Source organism: Leptinotarsa decemlineata, unplaced genomic scaffold (genome assembly GCF_025532065.1).
Source record: "Leptinotarsa decemlineata unplaced genomic scaffold, Ldec_3_MD MMD2_tig00000010_RagTag_RagTag, whole genome shotgun sequence".
Taxonomy (NCBI): domain Eukaryota; kingdom Metazoa; phylum Arthropoda; class Insecta; order Coleoptera; family Chrysomelidae; genus Leptinotarsa; species Leptinotarsa decemlineata.
This window is the reverse complement of record NW_027412538.1, coordinates 5,779,321-5,802,771: the sequence shown is the minus strand read 5'-3', so window position 1 is coordinate 5,802,771 and position 23,451 is coordinate 5,779,321. Positions and strand designations below refer to the sequence as shown.

General features: G+C 36.2%; 1 protein-coding gene across 2 annotated transcripts in view; it reads right to left on the bottom strand.

Annotated features, from left to right (window-relative positions):
- side-VI (sidestep VI) overlaps positions 1–23,451 on the bottom strand; it is an 841,483-nt gene that overhangs the window by 167,953 nt on the left and 650,079 nt on the right. For both annotated transcript variants that reach the window (XM_074171294.1, XM_074171295.1), the window contains exon 4: positions 17,239–17,444. In XM_074171294.1, the coding sequence (XP_074027395.1) occupies positions 17,239–17,444 (206 nt within the window). The remainder of the gene's footprint in view (positions 1–17,238; positions 17,445–23,451) is intronic.

Below are 23,451 nucleotides of genomic sequence, written 5' to 3'. Positions count from 1 at the left end.
ATTGTATCATTTAATGCTATTAAGGCTGGAAAGCAAGTAATTGAGAGTGGAGTTCCTCAAGGATCAGTTTTGGGCCCGAGTCTATTTCTTATTTATATTAACGACCTCACCTACTTAGACATCAATGGTGAAATTACTATTTTTGCAGATGATACATCGATTCTATGGCACAACAAAAGCTCCTTAGAGCTTAACTACCACATAAGCATAGATATAGAAAAAGTTAAGATTTGGTGTGATTCCAATCTTCTAGCTTTCAATATAAGCAAAACAAATATCATCACATTCAAGTGCGACTTAGATGATGTTTATTTGGACAAGGAACACATCTCCGTTTCAACGGATAATACATTTCTGGGAACTTTGATTGATAATAAATTGAAGTTTGGTAACCATATTACAAAATTATGCAATCGATTAGCTTCAGGTTGTTTTGCGGTTCGTGTCGTTGCTAATAAGTTGAGTTTGGGTATAGCGAAGAACGTATACTACGCACTAATAGAATCACATCTTCTTTATGGAATCTGCTTCTGGGGCGCTTGTGCTCAGTATTTATTTCAAAGAGTATTCTCTCTCCAAAAAAAGGCAATTAGATACCTATGTAGTTCTGTTTACCGTGACTCCTGTCGTCCTTTGTTTATGCAACATGAAGTTCTGACATCGGTTTGTATCTACATTTTGGAAATGGCTTACCTCATACACAAGAAATACCAAGCTATAATTATTTCTGACTCAACCTATAACACTCGCTCCTCTCACTTGATCTCGCTTCCAATTCCCTCCTCAACCTTAACTCGGAACTCTTTAATTTTTGAGGGCAAGAAAATTTTCAATCACCTTCCCCTAACCTTGCGTGTCATCAAAAGCGAAGTCAAGTTCAGAAAATCTGTAAAAACGCTCATAGTTGGGAGGGCCTACTATACCCTGGAAGAACACTTTCAGGATTCTTTTTGCTGAAATCTCTCTTTGGCGGCGGTCAAATAACGTATGCCTAACTCTTTATATATTTAGAGATAGTAATTTCATGTACAAAATGTTTTTTTTCGGCATGTTATTTTATTCATTTATTTGACACATCGTACTTTTGTTGTTCAATTCATTTTGCTTAGTGGTGTAAATCTTGTTGCTTATGTATATGAATTTATGTTCGCTTAGTGTGAAGTGTGTGTGAATTCATGTGTATTTATGATCTCCTAGCTAACTGTATATTTGTGATGTTATCATTGTGACTTTATGCTTTATCATGAGAATTATTATTCTTGGACAATAGAGTATATTTTGATTTGATTTGATTTAATATTATTATTTTTATCGGCCGATTGACTGAGTCGAACCCAGCTACCGAGCGAACGAGAGGTTCCAAGTGTTTGATGATTCCCATACAATTTCACTCATTCTAGGTGGAATATCAAGTCCATATGAGCATTGCTGAATAACTGTCTGTCGAATATTATTCAATACTCCGAGCGGTATTAGCCGGAGAAGTAGTTATTTTCCGGCAGGCATTTACCATATTCTACTGTAGGTATCGGTACGTTGTGAGAGATGAATGATCGAAAACATATTTATTTCCTTACAATTATGAATTTGTTTAACAAAATTGCTTCTTTTTTCAATAATGTCTACCCTATCACTAGCAACATAAAGGGCGTGTCTGTATTCGTAATGACATACCACGCCTATCAAAACATCTTCCGAGAATACATTCACTGAACGTGGTTCTGAGTTAGATTAAATATTTCAGTCCTGCCCTATATTCCCGACTCGGGCTATATCTTTCGGGGTGAGATTTGGGTCGCAGGACTAGGCCCTCAGGGATTTGCGGGAGTAGGTTATTGTTCTATTCAACCGAACGCATTATATTGGTCCTTGCAACGGAGTGACTATAAATTTCGCCTTGACTTTTAGCTGAACTGAGTGAATGTCGATTAGATGAAATCGGCTCTTGAAGGTTTCATTTCGAATTTGAGTTGACATTATTATAAGAAGCGATGAATGTCAGTTTTCTTCTTCTCCAGATGTTCCAGTGTGTTGAATATCACTGCAGAGAATCATACTTTGAGGTGATATTTTCTCCAAAAAAGTATGTACATGCCTTCTGAAGACTTTCATAGGATTGCAGTTAGTTGGCGATAAACACCAACCAAATGATTCAAGTCAGCTTGTGTATTGATTTTTTGCAGAGATTTAGTTATTCAAACTTTAAAAAGATATTTATGGATATTACTGAAACACCAAACCGTTATTTTTAACACCTAGACACGTGTTAATATCACCAAGCGATCATCTTCAGGAGAAAAATTGAATTCAATTTGCATACAATGTTCTTATTAGTCAGTGGGCTATGGCAGTAAACAAATCTAAAGAAATGAACTTCAACCGTTCATCAAGCCAGTCTCGAATATACCTACACGGTAAGTTGAATAGACTGACACCTATCAGAAAACGACTATTCCCCTAGCTAGTACCACGAACGGTGTTGGATTATATTAAACAGGCGTCAGTGCAGGAATCTTCGTAGAAAATTTCCTGCATATGCAATTGGCAATACAACTGAAAGAGTCGACCTTCAATTTTGGAACGGGCATACTTGCAGACCGGTTTAGGGCTCAGTAGCCACTCATCAGTGCAAGATAGTGGCCATGATCGACCTAAAGTCAATGATATTCCATAATTGAAAATCGAAATTCTTTCAGAGTGTTTAATTTCTCTTCCTAAGTTGGAGCGAACAACAAAATGTCACTCCATCTAGTGGACGAGGTACTAACCAACTGCATATTCAAAATTTGCCCGAATCCTCTGAATAAGGAAGAAAAACGTTGTTATTAGTCAGTGGGCTATGCTTGAAGACTGACAGTAAAAAAAATTTAAGAAATGAACTTCAAACGTTCAAGCCAGTCTCGAATATACATAGACAGTAGGTAGAATGGACTGAAGCCTATCAGAAAACAACTACTTCCCGATTTCCAATTATGGAATATAATTGATTTTAGGTCGATGATGGCCACTATCATGCATTGCTGTTTAAAGTTCATTTCTTCAGATTTTTTTACATACGATGTTGTCGTTATTCAAACCATAGATATCTCTACTAGTTACCAGTAAGACAATGCTGTAGATGGTGATAAAGTACTTATAGGGCCGCGTTATGTCGATAGATACAGGCTGAGACCACATTTGCTGGACGTGCTCTTAATGCCTGCTTTCTCATAGTCTAGGACCATGCAGAGCAGGAGATCCAAACTCCTGAGGACTTCACAGGCTCCATCCAGTACCATTCTGTCATATAGACACTCCAAACTCGAAAGATAAAAACCTCCCTCTTAGCTGGGGAATACAACCCTGGAAAGAACAATTTAGGGTGCAAATATTTATGGAGGTGCAACAATTGAGAGTCTTCACGTCGAGACCAAATCTGTTGAAGTTTGTGCTGATACTAGATGCGGAGAGGTTCTTTACCGCTGTTACCTCTTGTGAATGTCAGTTTTCTACCTCAAAGTGGGTATATGTTCCGTCGACATCCAGATGATATAGGACGCTTCCATCTAAGAGTTGCATATCCTTTCCGCAGATCCCGCATCTTCTTTTTTTGAGATGGACCGTTGCACATTTGTATATACCGATTTTCACAGCAATAGGCGTATACCCTTACACCACCTTCAAAGATTGATTATTATCATTATTTCCATCAGAACTGAAGTTGAGAATAATTGCATTACAGTAATTATTTCTATCATCACTATCACTCATTCAGTTGAAGTAACAAAAAAAAAAATCCTGGAACTGGAAAAACATGTTGCCGCATTTTAAACAATTTCAATGAGCCTGGATATATCAGTGAAAAACTAATGCGATAAATGTTATTGAAATCTTTCATCTCACTTTCTCAGTATAAATACCAAGCCATTACGGCTTTGACATACCTCTGAAAGCTTCTAGAAACTCTCCGAAACGATTTTCAAATTTTCAAATTGAGAGTTCCTCTTTCACTCTGAATATTTCATAAGAAAAGTTTTCCTCGACTATGCTCCTCACTTATATGATGACAGATTTACTGCTCCATTTCGGAATTTGTTTGGGGATGCCTGTGCCCCTACATTATTCAGGCGTTTAATTAAAACTTTCAGACTTTTTCAGTTTACAGTCAAAAATTAATAAAGTTGAAGATAATCTTCGGTACTCCCTACTGTAAACATAACTCATGAATAATAATGAGTGGAAAAGTAATACAAAAGTGAAATGAGGAGATACTTGGATAATCTGCGGTGCAGGACTTGCTTAGCAAAAGGAAAGGTTAGGCGGCGGTTGTAGATATAATCAAATTATTTTTGTCCTCAGTTCTGTATCCATTTCCATCAATAACATTGAAGAAGTAGCTGTGAGTGAGATTTTCAATTTCGTTATTCTACAGAGTGTTTATCTTAATTTTCAATTTGAAAAAAAATGTTTTATGCTGAAATAGATTTCTTGAAACATGTACTAAGGGAATATTGACATCTGCCTCTTATATTCTTTTGGATTCGATTTTGTAAGTTGTTGTTTTCAGACCATACTCTATTGCCCAATTTTAATAAACGGGTATATCGAAATAGCGTTTTGTGATGACGAAAAAGAAACTTCTGTAAACAAGTTGGTAAGATAAATTACAGAAATGAGTATGGTATAAGCACAGACTGACTCAAGAGGCCGTGGGAGCACGTGACGAAATTATTATCTGTCAAAGATATTTTCATCTCTCTTCTTGCTTTACTCTCTCTAGCCAAATTAATCAAAGACGCACGTCCCTGCTGACGGGTAGCGGAAGTAAGCACTCGAAATAAGTGCGACGAGAATAAAGTTCAGCATTTCTTATTGAATGCCCACATTCGCCTGTTCATCACTTGGCAACGCTGCGCTGGTTTCATTTGTTTCTCATTGGCGGGGCCAAAGATGGCAGTGGCTGTGTACGTTAAAATTTCCAAACTTATTTTGGGTTTCTCTTGTTTGCAGTTGAGTTTGTTATTCCAAAGAATGTAGCTTTGTAAAAAAGATTAGATTTCTATTTTTCATCAGAATAGGTTTGTGAAAATAGTATATTTGATGCATTTTATGCTTGGCCATACTTCTAGAATAACTATTTATGTAGAGAGTTACAAAAAGTTTAATTTTGTGTAACGAGCGCGAGTAGCGCAAGTTACAAAAAATGAAATCCTTTCGTGTTACATACAATATTTTTTCTAATTTCATTGAAACATTGTTTTCATTATTCTTCAATGATAATGTATTGAATCTACAAATATTTTCACTAATCAAGGATGCTATTCATCACATAACTTGTCACTTTGGCGTCTTCTATACATTCATTTTGCTCCATTTACTTTGAGTGATTTCATAGAGGCAGAAGAGGTAGAGTAATGACTGATTAGAGTTCTGAATGGAAATTTGTTCTTGTGTTGTATGATTTCCGAGTTGGAAATTATGATAAAATCACTGAACCGAGACAAAAATTAGCGAATGAAATAAAATATATTTATAAAAGGCACATTCGGTAATCATTTGCAAAAAATAAAACATGTTGTGATTGTTTACGAGAAGTGAGGCGTTTTGTTTTCGTTAATTCCATAAATATATTTTTTATATCATTCGGTAGCAAGGTTCAATCATTTTTCCTTACTTTTCAACTTGGAAATCACTCAAAGCAAGTACGAATTCTGATTCAAGACAAGATCCAGTAATTTCCTGTCTTTTTTTACATTTCAAAATCACTCGAAACGAGTTGAATAAATTTATAGAAAACGTCAAATCGACAAGTTATGTGATAAACATAATTAATTAGTGGAAATAACCTGTGAGTAATACTCAAAGAGAGTTTCATTGAAAACAATAAAATATATCTAGACTGAGCTAAAAGTAAAATAACTCACATTTCTATGAAACATATATTTTATTGAATTTCATTAGTTCGGAATTCCATTGTCCGATATTATATAAAATTATTTGATATCCCTGAAAGAACTAAAAAAAATGAACAATGGAAGAACAAGAATAAAAATGAATACCTGAAAAAACAATTATATTAGGCAGAAAAAACCTGAAATTAAATAAAAGTAAAATGAAATACAAGAGAAAAGGAAACAAATTGAACAAAAATATTAAAATAAAATTAAAAAGTTAAGAGATTCCGAGCCAAGTTATTTCATGACGTTTCGATTGTTAGTATCAACAATCGTGATTACTGATCGATCCATAAAAAAACGTTCCGCTCAGACCGATCATCAGCTCCAGAGACTCGGCTACGCAAAACTTTTCTAGATTTTTACTCCCCATACAACCATTACAAGGAGAAACATCATCTTCTGTGAAGAATTCAAGGGATTTTGTCGAACTACTAGGGGCAATTGAAGTCACACATGAAGACCAACTAATCATACGGTAGAAAAAGCACTCATACAGAGAAAGCTATCCGAAGACGGGGACCTGAAAGACAGAATGAATTTACCTATAGAAGTAATTATGGAATTGCTAGGATGCTGTGTACGAAACTGTTATTTCCAATTGAAGGATGAATCCTCCACACAAGATGAGGGACTACCAATGAAATCGCCACTTCCACCAGTCATAGCCAACATATATATGGAGTGGTTCGAAACTCTGGCCATTGAAGAAGCCCACAAGAAACCTCGTGTCTGGTTGAAATACGTTGATGACACCTTCATAATATGGAACCATGGGAATACTGAACTAGATGCCTTCCTGAAACACAACAACAGCCTAAGACATTCCATCACTTTCACGATGGAGAAGGAAGCCCACAACGAATTGCCATTCTTAGACGTATTGTTGAATAGGTCCGACACTAAGTGGGAAACATCTGTATACCGAAAACCCACTCACACGGGACAGTATCTGAACCATGAATTCAACCATCATCAATCAACTGAAAGAGGAATCATCAAAACTCCATTAGATCGTGATTTCTGACTTTGTATTACGAAGGAAGGTCTCGAAAAGGAACTAGACATCATCTGAAATGATCTTCAACGAAATGGCTACTCAAAAGCGATGATGGAACAGACTTTTGCTGTTAGGAATCACACGTTGAAAGGTACCACCTCGTTAGTCTTTAGTTCGCACAAGTTTCGACTTCTGAGGGTTGTCGTTCATAGGGTGCGATAGCTGGTTAACGGAAAAACATATTTTGAACAATTGAATAGAACTGGCCGATACTTGATGAAAATCCATATTTAAAAAACTAATAAATAGAGTTTATTCTATGATTTTCACTATAAGGGTTTTACAAAAACTGCGACACGCAGTTATGCAAACAGTTATGCTTGAAGACGCTATTGTATAGCAAAACACGTGTCGCGTTTTTTGTAAAACACTTATAGTGAAAATCATAGAATAAACTCTATTTATTAGTTTTTTATATTTTGAACATATATGTTTTTTATATTCTAAGACATATTATCAAAATGTAGTCACTGAGAAATTCATTTTAATGATACTGGGAATTTTAAATGAAAAATTCAATTGATTTGTTGATTTTCCCTCTTTCTATTGTTCATATCCACTCTGTTGGCCGTCGATTTATTTTGTATTTCCTTATCATTCACTCCCTGTCAATTTTATTGGGATATTTACTCCGGTCACATTCTACTAGAAAATAAAGTATTCCCTTGCCATCATTTTCTCCAGATTGGATAGAATATTTACTTACCCTTGATATAAACGGCCAAGCGACTCAGAGAACCCGAAACTTTTCCTACTCCGGAGAGTGAGTGCCGAAACTTTCTTTTAATTGATCCTTTTACCCGTGAATAAACCGAGTTATCTCCACCCACCAACTTGGATGAACAGTCTCCAGAAGGAATGTGAAAATAATATCTCTTCCGAATATTTGAACAAAATTGAAATTCGAGTCGCATGTTACGGACGGGTATCGCTTACCGGACTTTTTATTTTCCATTAAAAATTTGGATATCATTTGAGGCAGAAGAAGTTGAAGATCATACTGGAATACACTTGGAAATTGAATGAATAATTTCTCCATCTGCATGTATCAGAAAATTATACTGAGTCTCAGATTCCATAGCCATCGTCTGTAATCGGGTAAGTTTGAAATCTATTGGTGAATCACAAAATATGGGATAGGAACCAAATTCCAGTAAACATACAGTCATATGTGTAGAAGAAATTGAGTAGGGTAGACTGTCTAACAGTGAACTGTGTCCCACAATGGATCAGTCAAGTACAACTGCGCAGTTGCTTACATTAAACTCAAAACGATTGCCGTGGTTGAAGTGTCTACCATCGGACTACCATTCAACCTATTAGTATCGCTCGAACATTTGATAGAGTAGGTTCTATAACGGATAAAGTGCTTTGCCCAGGTACGTAAAAAAAAATTCTTTCAATATTTTTGTGTCAGTTAGATAACCACACCTTGTAAACATGATTTTGAGATCTCATATGGATAATAGTTTCATGTAGGACATTATTCCTAATCATCAAATGTTTTTGTACCTTCTGTCCAACAGTGAACTAAGGGTTCGCTGTGTACCACTGGACTTCTGTAATTGTTATTGACGTTTTTATTTTTTTGCAAAATGGCTCGCAGAAAAATGCCTCGTAAAATAGGGGCTCACATAGAAGAAAACATGAGGATAGCTCTTGAGCTCATAGCCAGCGAAGAAACGATTCGAGAGGCAGCTAAACGTAGAGAACTTCCTCACGCAACCCTAAGGAGATATTATTGGAGAACAAAAAATGCACGCGAAGGTCATAATGTCAGGATTCTTCCCAACTATGACGTAAATAAGATTTTTAATGTGGAACAAGAAGAAGCATTGAAGAAATATTTGAAAAATTGTGCTTATCTTTTCTACGGCTTAACAAATAAAGATTATTGCAAATTAGCGTACGAGACGGCAATTATCAATAAAAGACATATTCCAGAGTCCTGCAAAAAAAATAGCAGGTCTCGAATGGCTTCGATCCTTTCGGGATCGTCATCCAGATGTATGTCTTACAAAAAAGGGTTTTTTCTTCTTGTTGGAAGATTGCTCGCGTTCGGCCTATTCTCGAAAAGGGCAAGAAAAATCTTCCAAATAACTATAAACCACTCGATTTGCCATCAGTGATATCAAAAATCATAGAGAAAGTCGTAAACCACCATATCCATAAATGTTTGTAAGGCTTGAACATCTTGAGCGATCATCAATATGACTTCCGGAAACAAAGATCAACAGGCGACGTTCTTTCGTAGTCACCCATATTTAGAATAACGTAATCGATACACATGGAGAATCAAGAGCTGTTGCGCTTTTGACCGTGTGTGGCATGAGAGTTTGCTAGCCAAACTTCGATGCTATGGCTTGTCGGATCATGGATGTGTTATTGATGACTTGTTTACATTATGGTGATACATGATCACTTAAATGAAATTAATAAAAACACTTCTGTCTAAATACCACTGCTAGATTTTATTCATACGAATGGGATGGGTTGACCCCATTATCATTACACTTGACAGTGGGGTCAAAATTATACATTGAATGAGTTAATGTATGAGTTTGAAAATGTCCTTATTGGACTAAACTGGATTAAGTCAGTTACAAATAGAAGTTGTGAAAAACAGAAAGTTTCATTTCCCTTTTCTTCATTATGATTTCCTACCACGTAGTAACGACTACTTCAATCAATTTATTTGAAGATTTAATTGTTGATTGATATCAGTTTACTTGAAAATAGTTTCATAAACCGAAACCGGTCGTAATTAGACAGAAGTTATTTTCCCTATTCAATATGAATATCTACAAAATACAGAATGATCGAACAAATATATTTTTCTGGAGAGAGGGGCTAGATGGACTGCATATAGGCTCGTGCACATTTCCAGTTGCACAAATCAATTCAAAGCAACAGACTGTTGGTTGACAATGGAAGTCACAGCATTCTGTAAATGACCTCTAACTTTATGCCTCCAACTGTCAACTACGAACCGCCTTATAAAGTACTGTTCCCAAGTAGAAAGGACTAGATCCTCCGGTAGAAGGAAATATTAAGAGTAGATAGTTGGTTCACAAATAGATCAAAAACATATTCCGGTTCTGGTGCAGGTGTATTCAGTTGCAGATGCAGGACAGATATATCAACCTGTCTAGGAATTTATGTGAATGTAATTCAAGCGGAAATTTACGCTATTGAATTGTGTGCAAAGAGATTGGAAGAATACTCGGAAAGATTGGAAGAATATTCAAGGACAGTCAAGGGGCCAGTCATGCCCTCAAATCACTCGTGCAGAACATCTAATGTAGAATCTCTTGGCACCTACCGAGCAACGTCTAAATTGGTAGCAAATTGCCAAAAAACTACTCTCCTCGATAGTGAGACTTAACAGATTATCTCTGGTCTGGATTCTTAGCCATACTGCCCTGGAAGGCAATAAGACTGCTGACTCCCTTGCAAAGGAGGGTGCTGCAAGCAGCTTCATCGGATCAGAACCTGTCATTGGCATCGCTTTGAGCTTTGCCAAACAAAGATTGAGGGCCTGGATGGTAAGAAGATTCATGGACTTCTGGCAGAATCTTCCAGGTTTGGCTCACTCCAAGGCGTTGATTCACCCTTCGAAGCTTGATACCAAACAGTTGTTGGACTACAGAAGAGATATCTAACAGACCTTCTACAGGTCCTGTAGACCTGTAGACCTGTGACCTACAGGTCACTGTCATCTGAATCATCATATGCAGAGACTCGGTCTGTCGGAAGATAGTGTGTGTCGCCTCTGTTTAGAAAATTATGAAACAGCAGAGTACATACTTTGTGCCTGCCCTGCTGGGGACCAAATCATATTTTTTAAGTTCGGCAGAGCCGTACTCTCACCATCTGACTTGGAAGACTACTCACCAAACAAATTAATCGGCTTCGTTAAGGAGATGGGTTTATTTGGTCGAGTGTGAGCCACGATAAAACCTTGCGAGTTGCGGTGGAGGTTAAACCTAACCTAACTGGAACGGTAGTGAAGTAATAATAGGCTTCGCGAAAGGAATGCCCAATCGAGATGAGGGAAAGATTTATGGAGAGTAGTCCGTCGAAAAGTCAATTGTTTAATATATTATATTGATGAAATAGTATACTTTGAGTGATTTCAGTAAATTGGAAGCATCATTTTTTAAATCATTTTCGATTTGCTGTACTGTTTTATTTGTAGCTCAGATCTTTCTTGTTTTTTGACGAAGTATGAACTGACTAAAGAAACATTTCAAATATATAGATTGCGTACCGAATTTAATGATTTCTTCGCGTTAATTCATACAATACCCAAAACCAGAGTAATTTACATAGAAGTACAAACTAGTATTATGATTTCAATCCCGTTTGTGAATTTCAAATTAGTAATAATATACGTTTAGGGAAATTTTCCGGGATTTGCATTTGGTGCCCAACGTACCTAACATATTTTCTACGCAATTTTGTTTACTTAGTCTATTTGTTTTCCTTGTTTATGTCCTGGAATTATATTTTCATTGTTGTGTGAAATACGTTCGATTGCTAAGTTGTTTTCAAGAAAAACGTTTCATGTCCGTACTTCTGATAGATTATCTTGAACAAAATAAATATAAGAGTGAATTGGTAATTGTCGGTGCCAAAATATTCATATCAGACTTGGAATGTTAACCGTTGAAACAAACCGAAGGTCCTCCGACAAGAATATTGGAAATGGAAATGTGGAGTTCAAATACAGCATTGGTATCGCTAGTGACAATCACAGCTATAGATAACTGTGTGGAAGCTATTTTTGTGGTTAGTTGGCCACGTCTTTTGGTTTTGAATACTATCGTTTTACTATCACTGCGGCAGACATTATCAAAGGCAATGAAGCAGAATGTTATGGTTTGTCCTCAGAACAAATGTAGGCTCTTTCATTGAGCGTTTCCTATCTTTTAATTTGAACAAAACAAAGTGTGTGTGGAATATCACGTTAGTGAACTCAAATACATTTACCACATTGCGAGTCCTCTCGATAGAACGATTATGGCGACCGTAAATTGGGGAAGCGCGCGGTACATTGGCATAATACAACACCCGTTTTTTTAAGGAGAAAACGCGAGCACTACAGAAAAATCCATATGGCTCTCTCAGAGCGGTGCATGTAAGAAACTAGCGATTCAAATTGGATTTGAATCGGTGGAGATCAAATCTATTTGGAAAAACGTTCTCAGGAAGTTCATTCCACATAAACACAGTTCTCTAGATGAAAGAGTTCTTGGACAGTAAAGTATAAGGTGTACTGAGTTGATCCTCAAAAAAATGAGCAGCCTCAGACCATCGCGTATTTCTGATATGTACCGCTCTTGGTTAAATCAAACGTGCCAAGTCACTTGAACACCTCCCGTGAAAGTATCTATAGAAGAGAAACAAATCTCCAACCTTTCTTCCGGGCTATCAAGATTGCCCAATCAGGCCCATGGCTCTTTTCTGGATGAAATCCAGCAACTTCAGAATATGTTTGGGGGCAGAGCTCCATACATAACAACAATACCCCAAAGATGTTCTGATCTGAGCTTTATAAAGCATCAAAAGTTGCTGAGGTGTGAACAGTTTTCTGCTTCGGAACAGTGTTCCAAGTTGTGCCAAGACATATTGGTGCAGAAAGCGAAATTTTCTGACCCGATATTATTATATCCTGTTCAGAGACATTTATCTTTTTGGAGGTAATAGATTTCATTATTCGCGGCTTTCTTTGAATGCTATATCAGCAAAACAGACTGAACGAATGATAACTAATTTTACAGATGTAGCTTCATATAGATGACCGTTATCATTCGTCGAAGTTCAGAAGTCCAGGTTGAAAGACTTTATTGGTTTGTCTTTTCGGTTTCATTTTTCAGTGTTGCGCGTGGCTTCATTTCTATCGGTTGAATTGAATCAACTTACTCAAACACAATTTGTTGTTTTCTACTTTTTTCTCAGTTGCAGTTGTTTCTTCAGTCTCTTCGTACATATTCCACAAGTTCTGATTTACATCGTGGCTAATTTTGTAGTACCAATGAACACAGACAGGTATTCGATATTTGAAACGAGCAGCGCTCAAGTTGAAAAACCTCCTTTGGAAGGCTTGTTCAGTTCTCAGTCGTCTATGAGATGCGTCAATTTTACTAGGCCGGACGATTTTGGTATGCCGGGGTTCAAACATTCAACTATATGTATTGTCAGTGTCACTATTGGGCCGTGAAAACCTTGAATATTTGTATTGTGATAGCATTTCACAATTGAATTATAGTTATTATAATTAAGGTTTCTGAGACCAGATCTAGACTTATTAGAGCAGTATCAAACTGAAATGCTCATTTTCATTTCAATAAAATGTACAAAAATCAAAATGAGTATTACTTCGAATTTTGAAGCTTGAAGTTTCAGTAACGAAAAATGATAACATTTAGAGTACACCAAACAGATTTTCTTCATCTTTTCTTCCTGCACGAAATAGGTGAATGCAATTGTGAACTCTGACCACATTTTTTGTTGATCATTCCAGAGCACCTGAATAGCTGGATTTTTGATGATCCAGACATCGGATCACTTTCAAAATTCAATGTAGAGCATATTCAGACATTCTTCACCCAACTAAAATATTTTTAACGATGCGATGTTGCCACTTATATTATAAAGTAGTAGCAAATAGAACACCCTGAATTTAATATTATTTTTGAAATCTACAACAATTACCCGACATTTTTTGCTGATATTTTCCTATACTCATCTGTTTCCGTTTTCAAAATATGAAATAATTTCAATTCATCTCTTCGGAAATCATGACCTCTGAAAATGCTGATTCGGATACTTTCCGTTTATCTTTCTACATATCCTGCTGATAATTTCATCACACTGCCCAAAAATAAAGGAAAAATTGATGAGAACTTGGTTCGAATAGTCTTGTTCTATCGTTTTGAAGGTTTTTGGAATACCTGAAGTAATAAAAATGTCAATATTATTGGAAGAATGTCACAACGTTACTGTCAGACAGTAATCATGGCCTACTTGCAAAATACCGAATGGAAATAACTTGACCAGTTAGGTATATGCATGATACATAGACAAAAAGCAAATTGAAACAGCTTTCTGAATTTGTGATAATATACAGTTTCATTTTGAAATAATAATCAACTTCCAGTAACTCTTTCAAGCAAACAAAAAAACTGTATTTTTTTACCACCCTGTATTGAAGTAACAGATATTACGCTGAAATATGGAAATCCTTTAAGTATCACCTAATCCCAAATCAAATTTTGGTACCATAGTATTTCTTAACTCAAAGATAGCATTTTTAGAAGTCATAATTTCCGAAAAAACAAATTGAAATTTGGTTCATTATTAGAACGGTAACAAATAGGTATTGAAAAGAATTGAATGAAGTTGTCATTCATACATTGTTGATTTCAAAAATTATATTATACAGAGTGTAACTGAATAAGTGTAAAACATTCAAGAAGGTGATTCCTAATCGAAAAAAAAAGGATCTTTCATATAAAGAAACTTCATTGCAGCATCCTTTAAAGGGGGTACATGAAATTTGTATGAAACTTTTTTTCACAAGCACGGAAAAAGTTACAATATTGAAATCAACCTGACATTTTGTACTACCAAAAACCACTCAGCCAGTAATTTATTTGGTTTACCCCATGGTTGTAAGGGGTGGAAAACGCAAACCCTAAAACTTATTTCCAATGTAACTTTTGTCTTATCATTTGTTTAACATTTAAAAATTTATTTTCTATAGCCTGTTTCATTCTTAACAAAAGATGTCTGTTGGGTTTTTGCCCAAAATGAACCAGTTCGCAGCAAAAAATTGTTTGAGGAACAACTACAGAGATACATCGTCATAAAATATGCGAACTGGATATATTGTTATTTTGTAGTTAGTACCTGCATTGAACGATTGAAGGGTAATGGACAAAACTAATTTATTAATAACAAAACAAACAACATGTAGAAATCATAGTAAATGTTCAATATGTCTACCTTCAGACATTACGCATGCGTCTAGATATCGGCGCATTGAGCCACGTATTCGCTTAAATATTCCTGGAGTCTCTCTGATCGGTGATGCGATTTCTTAAGTCCTCTACATCGCGAACAGGAGTACGATAAACCAAATACTGTAAATGACCTCAAATAGAGAAATTGAGAGGATTGAGATCCGCGGATCGAGCGGGCCAGTTCTGTGGTCCTTCTCGACCTATCTACTGATTTGCATATGTTTTAGTAAAATGCTGAAGTTCTACTTGACTAAAATGGGCGGGAGCCCCATCATGCATAAAAAACACATCCCTTCTGACGCCCAAAGGAACTTCCTTCAGCAGTACTGGATGCACTTCTCTTAAAAACTAAACGTATGCCTCACCAATTAATCGAGGAGGTAGAAAATGAGGCCCAATTATATCATCCCCAATAACTCCGAGCAACACGTTAAAATTAATAATCTTGTCCCGAGAAAAACATCATTCGTCTGTAAATTCTATCGTTTCTATAAAGTCAAAATTTCTTCTAATCATTTCCAGCATCCAATTGCAAAATTCAAGACGGTTCGGAAAGTCTCACGGTAACAGTGCCTGCACTCGTTGCAGATGATAACGGTATAAGAGTTGTTCCTTTAAAATTCGAAATACCGTCATATGATCATTTAGCTGGAAAGCTATCTTTCTTGTACTGGTAGTAGGTTGTTCTTCAATCAAATTAAGTACTGCTTCCTCAAGATGTGGTGTTCGTACATCTGGATGGCGACCGCAATACTGCGTTCTTTCGTCGAATGAACCATATTCTCGCAATCGTTGATGAAGTCGAGCAAATATTCTATGTGAAGGATGCTGCCGTTGGGGATACATTTCAGAATATCTTCTAGAAGCTTCTAATCCATTCCCCTGCGACAGACCGTAAACGTAATGCATATCAGCCATTTCCACATTTGTGGTATCCTATTTTAATAACAAGTGAATTATTAAAGTAACAAATCAAGACACACAATTAGTATTAATTCAATTTCGAAAATTCACAAACTGATAGCGTCATACAAATTTAATTGTCACTGTCGCTAATAGCGACCTACTAGATAGATTAGTTTCGTATTTTCGCATTTATAACAATGTATCTCTATAGTTGTTCCTGAAATAATTTTTTGCTGCGAACTGATTTATTTTGGGCAAAAAACCTAAGAAACATTTTTCGTTAATAATGAAACAGGCTTTCGGAAATGAATTTTTAAATGGTAAACAAATAATAAGACAAAAAGTTACATCGGAATTAAATTTTTGGGGTGGCGTTTTCCACCCCTTACAACTATGAGGATCACCCTGGGTAACCCTGGAAAGTAGGCACCGAAGAAATATCTGGCGATGACCAGGAAAAACCTACGCTCAACAGTAGGATTTCTAACTGGCCACTGTCAACTGAGGAAACACTTCCATATTATGGGGCTAGTAGACACACCTCTATGCAGGATGTGTGAACAGAAAGATGAAACTGTCAGGCATGTCTTATGCGAGTGTCCGGAGTTACCGTCAATAAGAGAGTGTGTGTTCGGCGAGTCATGGCCTACACCTACCGATATAAAAGAGATGTCTCATAGTGATCTGTCCACCTTCCTGGAAAGGACAGGATGGACGATGACCTAGGAGGACAACTCTTCGGGAGGATGTACATATGTGGCCTAAGTGCTGTGGGCCTACACTCACCCTCCTACTCTACAGATACAGATAGGTATGGAAAAATATCGAATGAAGTTGTCATGTATTTATTGTCGATTACTAAAATGATATTATATACGGGGTGTTCCTTTTGAAAAATTAAAGTTGCTATTACTTTCTAAAGAAAGTGGTAACACCGCATTTTCGAAAATATTTTAGCTGAGTAGAGAAGTACGAATATGTTCTTCATTGGATTTTCAAAGTGATCCGTTGTCTGGTCCACAAGAAACGTTCAATGTGAATCAGCCTGTATATTGGCATCAATAGTTAACCCGTTAAAATAAACTGATATTTGCTGTAGCTACTAGAATGAAAATACACAAGTAAAGGTAATCCCGAAATGTCGAAAGGAAGAGTTAAGGAGGGTACTTATCACGAAAGTTTCTCGTTTTTAAATAGTTTTTTTCTTGTAATGGTCATGGAGAGAAACAACATCAGTTAATTCTGTGAGTGAATACATCGTAATTGATTCTTCCTCGCACATCTTGAAATAAAATAAATCATATCCACTTACCAATAACGGTCAACGTGACTCTAGAATTCTTGGTAGGCGATCTCAAATAATCAACCCTACACCGATATTCACCCTCGTCCTTTTCGCTCACGTTGTCGATACTGAGGGTAGACGGCTCTGTCATCGTCCTGAAAAACGCCCTCGCTTCCAAACCAGGATCCTGCCAATGTTTCGCGAGGCTTGCGTGTCCACCTCTAGTGTCGTAACTGTAACAATAACAAAACTAGAGGGTCGTTCTCGGTTAGGGTACAAGAGGGTGTGATATGAACTGACGTTTGGTATTGTTTTGTTGGAAGGCCAGGGAAGGACTGAAGATTTTTTTTGGTGAACCGTCAGCAAAACATACTTCTGTCTTTACTGTGTCATTATGTATACATTTTTTTTATTCGTGACTGTTTCGGATTGAATAATAATGAACTTTTTTCCATATTTGTCATTTTAACAATTTCATCATTACAGATTATATCATCCTGTACAGAAATTATTTAAATGCTTGTAGTGCATATTTCTGCACGAGAAAAGGTAGTTTGATTTTTGGAGAGTTTCAAACTGTCTGAGGATTTGAAAAGTTTGTTTTTTTTTGTACCTATAAAAACATTGGCGAATAAATAGTATTTGGGTATGTTGAGTAAATTTGAGATGTACTATTTTCATTCTTTATTTTTTACATCATTTATTTTTCGATTTATATGTATACTAGTTGAGACACATTGAGATTAGTGAGAAACCATTTTAAACAATTTGTTACAATATTTTTTATCAACCAAAAACTTCAGGTTTCCAACTTCTGAACTGACGAAATTCAATACAATTTTTAAAATACTATTTGTCCCCCTTAGGCGTGGAAATTCCTGATTCCTTTTCTTGATTCTTATTGGAGCTATACAAAGAACATACCTACGAATTTAAAAATTTTAGGTTCAGTAACATCGGCTGTACGTTAATATAAGAGTACCCACTCATACAAAACTGAATAGCATCAACAAATAACAACTGAAAGGATTAGAATGAAATACATTGGTAATCCTACTAATCCAACTCCTACAAATATAATAAATGCGTAAAGTTTATGAAAATCAATGTATGTGATATACAGTGTCACCATTAAAGTACGCACCATATGGGAAACTTTTTTTTCGAAAAGTTTCAATGAAGTTTAACTTTGGGATTTGTTTGTGCTTTGAATTAAACTTGAGATGATGCGGCCAACTGCGACCCACTGACATTCAATGTTTGTCAAATTCAACTTTTTTTTTGAAAAAAATTGAAAAAGTGCATTTCTTGATCGAATTTAACAAAAAGTTACTTGAAAAAGTTGTGTCAACGGCAACTTTATATCCATATGCCAAATTTTATGCAACTAGGATGAAGTTAACGTTTTGCTTATTTTTGACAGATATCTCCTTTATTTTAAAAAACAAGTTCGGTTAATTGTCATCAATTCATGTATACATAACAAACTCATCATGGAGTTCAATTTTTCTGATAAATTTCCACTTATACGGACATTTTTAGAGAGAAATTGAAAATGTGCTATAAACATTTTAAAAAAATAGCCAAGTGATAGAAACTTTGCACCAGTCATGTTAAAATTTTTATAGCAAATTTTTAATTTCTCTTTAAAAATGTCCGTATAAGTGAAAATGTATCAGAAAAGTTGAACTCCATGATGAGTTTGTTATGTATACATGAATTGATGACAATTAAACGAACTTGTTTTTTAAAATAAAAGGGATATCTGTCAAAAATAAGCAAAATGTTAACTTTATCCTAGTTGCATTCAATTTGGCACATGGATAAAAATTTGCCGTAAATAAAACTTTTTCAAGTAACTTTTTGTTAAATTCGATCTAGAAATGCACTTTTTCAATTTCATTTTTTTTAAGTTGAATTTGATAAACACTGAACGTCAGTGGGTCGTAGTTGGCCGCATCATTTTCAGTTGAATTTGAAGCATAAACAAGTGCCGAAGTTAAACTTCATTGAAATTTTTCGAAAAAAAGTTTCCCATATGGTGCGCACTTTAATGGTGACACTGTATGTATTTACGTTTTTACTTTTCCACGCCTAAAGGTGCGTATTCACAAAAGCGAGCACGAGCGAACAAGAGTGAACGAGCATTCTGCATCAATAATCGTCTGGTGAGTACGGGCTAGCGAGCGAGCGAACGTATGCTTGTTCGCGTTCAGAAAAGATTGAGAAAAGAAAATACTTGTTCGCTGTCGTTAAGTATGAACGAGATTTCAATCTTCAAAACTCGTTTTTTACATGAGTTTACAAAACATAAGCAAACACGAGCAAACATACATGATTGCTCGCTCATGCTCGCTTTTTTGGTGAATACGCACCTTAAGGCTGCACCTATATTGAATCCGTATTTCTCCCGACCCGATATGGGACGATCATCGGACGTTTTAAAGTAGGTGCCTTCATTGGAAAGGGTAGTCCGATACGACAATAAACGATCACTACCGATTACTAACCGACGAGTAATCAAATCATAAGTGTATGTTTTTCAGTCCGATCTTTCATTTCGACGGAGTGGTATAATAATGAATAATAAAATTGATAAAGAGTTTTTTATAATTCTTGTGAGAGATGAGCCTCGTTTATGGGACCAGGATTACCAAAATAGTGATATTAAGCCTAAGCTATGGAAGGTTATTGGGGACCAATTACTGATAAAAGGGCTGATGCATGATCTGAAGTTAGACTGGCCAGTTATGTCGTTATGCCTTCAAGAATATAGTTAAACGTCCTTGAATTTATCCGGGTAGTTTCTTATAAGTAGGGAAGTTTTGAAAAATTCCTCTTCAGATTTATCTTCATTAAACTGATGCACCCATACCTTTTTCTTACGTCTCCTATTAAGGAGAAAATTTTTTTCTTGTATAAGCCAACACAAAAAATTACTCATAATTACCCCCAAAACATAAATTTAACTGTTAACCTATCGGGTCGAACTGAGTCCAGTGTAGGCAGTTACAACGGACTGCATCGGATCGTTGGCGTCTGATGGTCGTCCCACATCGGGTCGGGAGAAATACGGATTCAATATAGGTGCAGCCTTAACAGCTCAACAGATTTAAATGTAAGTTGTACATAGGGTAGGTTCTCACGGTAGCGCGGGTAAAACCTATTCATTGACTGACACCCTTCGAATCTACTGAACCTAGAATCTTGAAATATGCAGGTAGGTTTTTTGTATAGCGTAAATGAGTATCAAGAGAGGAAACTTCCACGCCCAAGGGGACAAAGATTATATTGAATTTTGTCAGTTTTGAAGTTGGAAACATGAAGTTTTGGGTTAATGAAAAACTTCGTTTAAAATGGTCGGTCGAAAAACTTAATGTGACAAACCAAATTCTACGCTGGCGAAGCCGCGGCAACAGGTAGTAATTTATATTTTCACTTCAAATATATAATAGCTGAATAAATATGCCAACTGCACTAAGTAATGAGAGGTCTTTACTTTGAGAGGTCTAAAAATGGATTGAAATCGTGAAGCTGGCCGTGTTACATTGAAGTTGATTTGTTCAAGAATTTAGGACAGTCAACTCTCTCATTCACTAACTTGAATAAATATATGAGCGACGCACATTTTCTGCGATGCTCTAAACTAAAAAGTGTCAAACGTTTATATATGACATAATTACTGATACCTCTCTCAGGGTAAGAACCATCTATTCTGTTCTTTGAACTCTTCCAATGGCTATGTTATGAATCTCATAGAATGGACTCCAGACGATACTTGCATATTCTATCTTCGAACGTTCGTAGGTGAAATACAACAGCTTCATGACTTTAATATTATGAAAGTTTCTGACAGATTCTGAATCTGTGAAATATGTCTACCAAATGTTAATTTATGATCGAATATTACCCCTAGGTCTTTGATATCATTTCATCTCAGCAGATCTGAATCCTGCATTACATACGGGAATTTATAAACTTCTTTTTTTCGACTATAACTCACTACTTCACATTTTCCACATTGGGTTTCAATTTATTATTGCTACAGCAAGCAACAAGAAATTCTAATTGAGATTGAAGATTTACACAATCACCTACTTCCTTAATTAAAGAAAATAATTTCAAGTCATCCGCGAAGCATAACCGCTCACAAGCTAAACTTTACATAAGTAATTAATAAACAATAAAAACAAAAGAGGACCTAGGTTGGATCCCTGAGGCACACCTGAAGAAGCTATGTATGTTCTAGATTTATAACCGTTTTATGAGACGAATTGTTTTCTACATGTCTGATAGGATTGCATCAGCTGACAGGCAGTATTCGAAAAATCAAAACCCATCAGTTTATTGAGCAAGATACCATGATCAGTTGCAGTTTAGTTGAGAGCATATTTTGTTATGAAGCACAATATTATTTTTGTTGTGTGTCGACATTTATGGAAAATGTTATGAATTCACTTCAAGATGTTTCCAGAACAAGCTTGCCATAATTTAGCAATTGTGAGATTTTCATAAGACCCTTCTTAACTTCATCGAATAGATCATGTGAGTTTTCATTAGTGAAGAAAATTGCTGTATCATCAGCGTATGGAGCTAGATTTCCTTGGAAATCTTCAATGTTTTCTATCTAGTTGATATACACAAGAGAAAGAATTGGGCTTCGAACTGTTCTCTGCGGTACACCTGTCGTTATTTCAAATGATGTGCTAAAAATGTGATCAACTTCCATTCTCTGAAGACACAATATAATGTTTTTCGATATGTCATACCTTATCTTCTCATTTTGTTTGAAAAATTGTTAGGACTCGGTATCGAATATGATGAACGAATAACTTTTTCAACAAACAACCAATTGATATCTTTTTTGATACAAATGAATCCCGATAATGAAGTTGAAGAAGAAGAGTGTTCCCATTCATTGTGGAATTGAGCAGCAAGAAACAAAACCCCTTTCCATTCGGCACATACAATATTCCTCATATCGGATCACGGATTTCTGGAATCATTTTCACAAGGCCCAAAATTTAATTTATCTGATGCAGCACCATTAACTGTACGTATGCGGCGAAAAGCGAAGAGAGAAAACGAGCCGTGGAAATTATGTCCGTAAAACATAATGGAATTAATAATCTCGGATGCAGCAGTTACTGAACTGTGGAATCACTTAATTTGAAACATATTCTCCGTCGACATTTCCTGATGTTTTTGTTTAGTGCTCGGTCTGGAAAGTGAGTTTACTCGACTATATTCATGCGGTGTATCGATTATTACTCACGAAATTCAGTTATTCAATTATTGATTTAGTTATGTAGTATCACAGAAGAGAGACATGGCTAATAAATGAGATGTTGAGATGTTTCCATGCAAACAATTTATGTGCAGGAAAATCTAACCATAAAAAGGGTCGCTATATACGAGTACACAACAGATCTCTAGGCCGCAATCTTGCTCACCAAAAGAGTTAGTAATATGTTGAAACTGCGTATAACAACAGTTTTTTGCAAATATATGCTGAACAGTATCGAAATAACTGCAAGTATGACACTCTGGACGATTTCGGCTTATTGTACAGAACACTACATGGGCTGGAAAGTCTAGGGCCTAACACATAGATGTCGCTAGTTTTATTGCATTCACCGCTTCTTCAGTTAATACTAACCCCTAGAAGGAAGCTGTTGAAAGTTCGTGTTATTCTACTGTCAAGTTTGTGAGTTATTGGGCTGAGAGTGACACTACTTCTGTTATTTTCAAAACAATGAGAAACATCAAAGCTTGGATTGCTGACTTCAAACGTAGTCGTAGGTACAGCGATGATGCAGAACGCAGTGGACTTTCAAATGAGGCAGTAACACCAGGAATCATAAAAATAATTCACAAGTGCCAGGCGAGCTCATTGCTGCCAAAAACAAGAACGTGGTGATGATTCCAAGCAGTGTTTGGCCATGTTAGAACAAAACAAACCGGAATTTTTGCGTCGATATGTGACAGTGGATGAAATATGGATTCATCACTTCATTCCGAAATCAAAACAATCGTCATCTGAGTGGAGAGCAACTGGTGAACCTCGTCTAAAGCGTCCGAAAGCACAACAATCAGCTGGAAAGGTTATGGCATTGGTATTTTGGGATATGCGTGGTGTATTCGCCAGATTTGGCTCCCATCGACTACTGGCTGTTCGCAGACCTCTAAAAAATGGTCAACGATAAGAAATTTTGCTCGAATGAAGAGGTTATTGCTAAA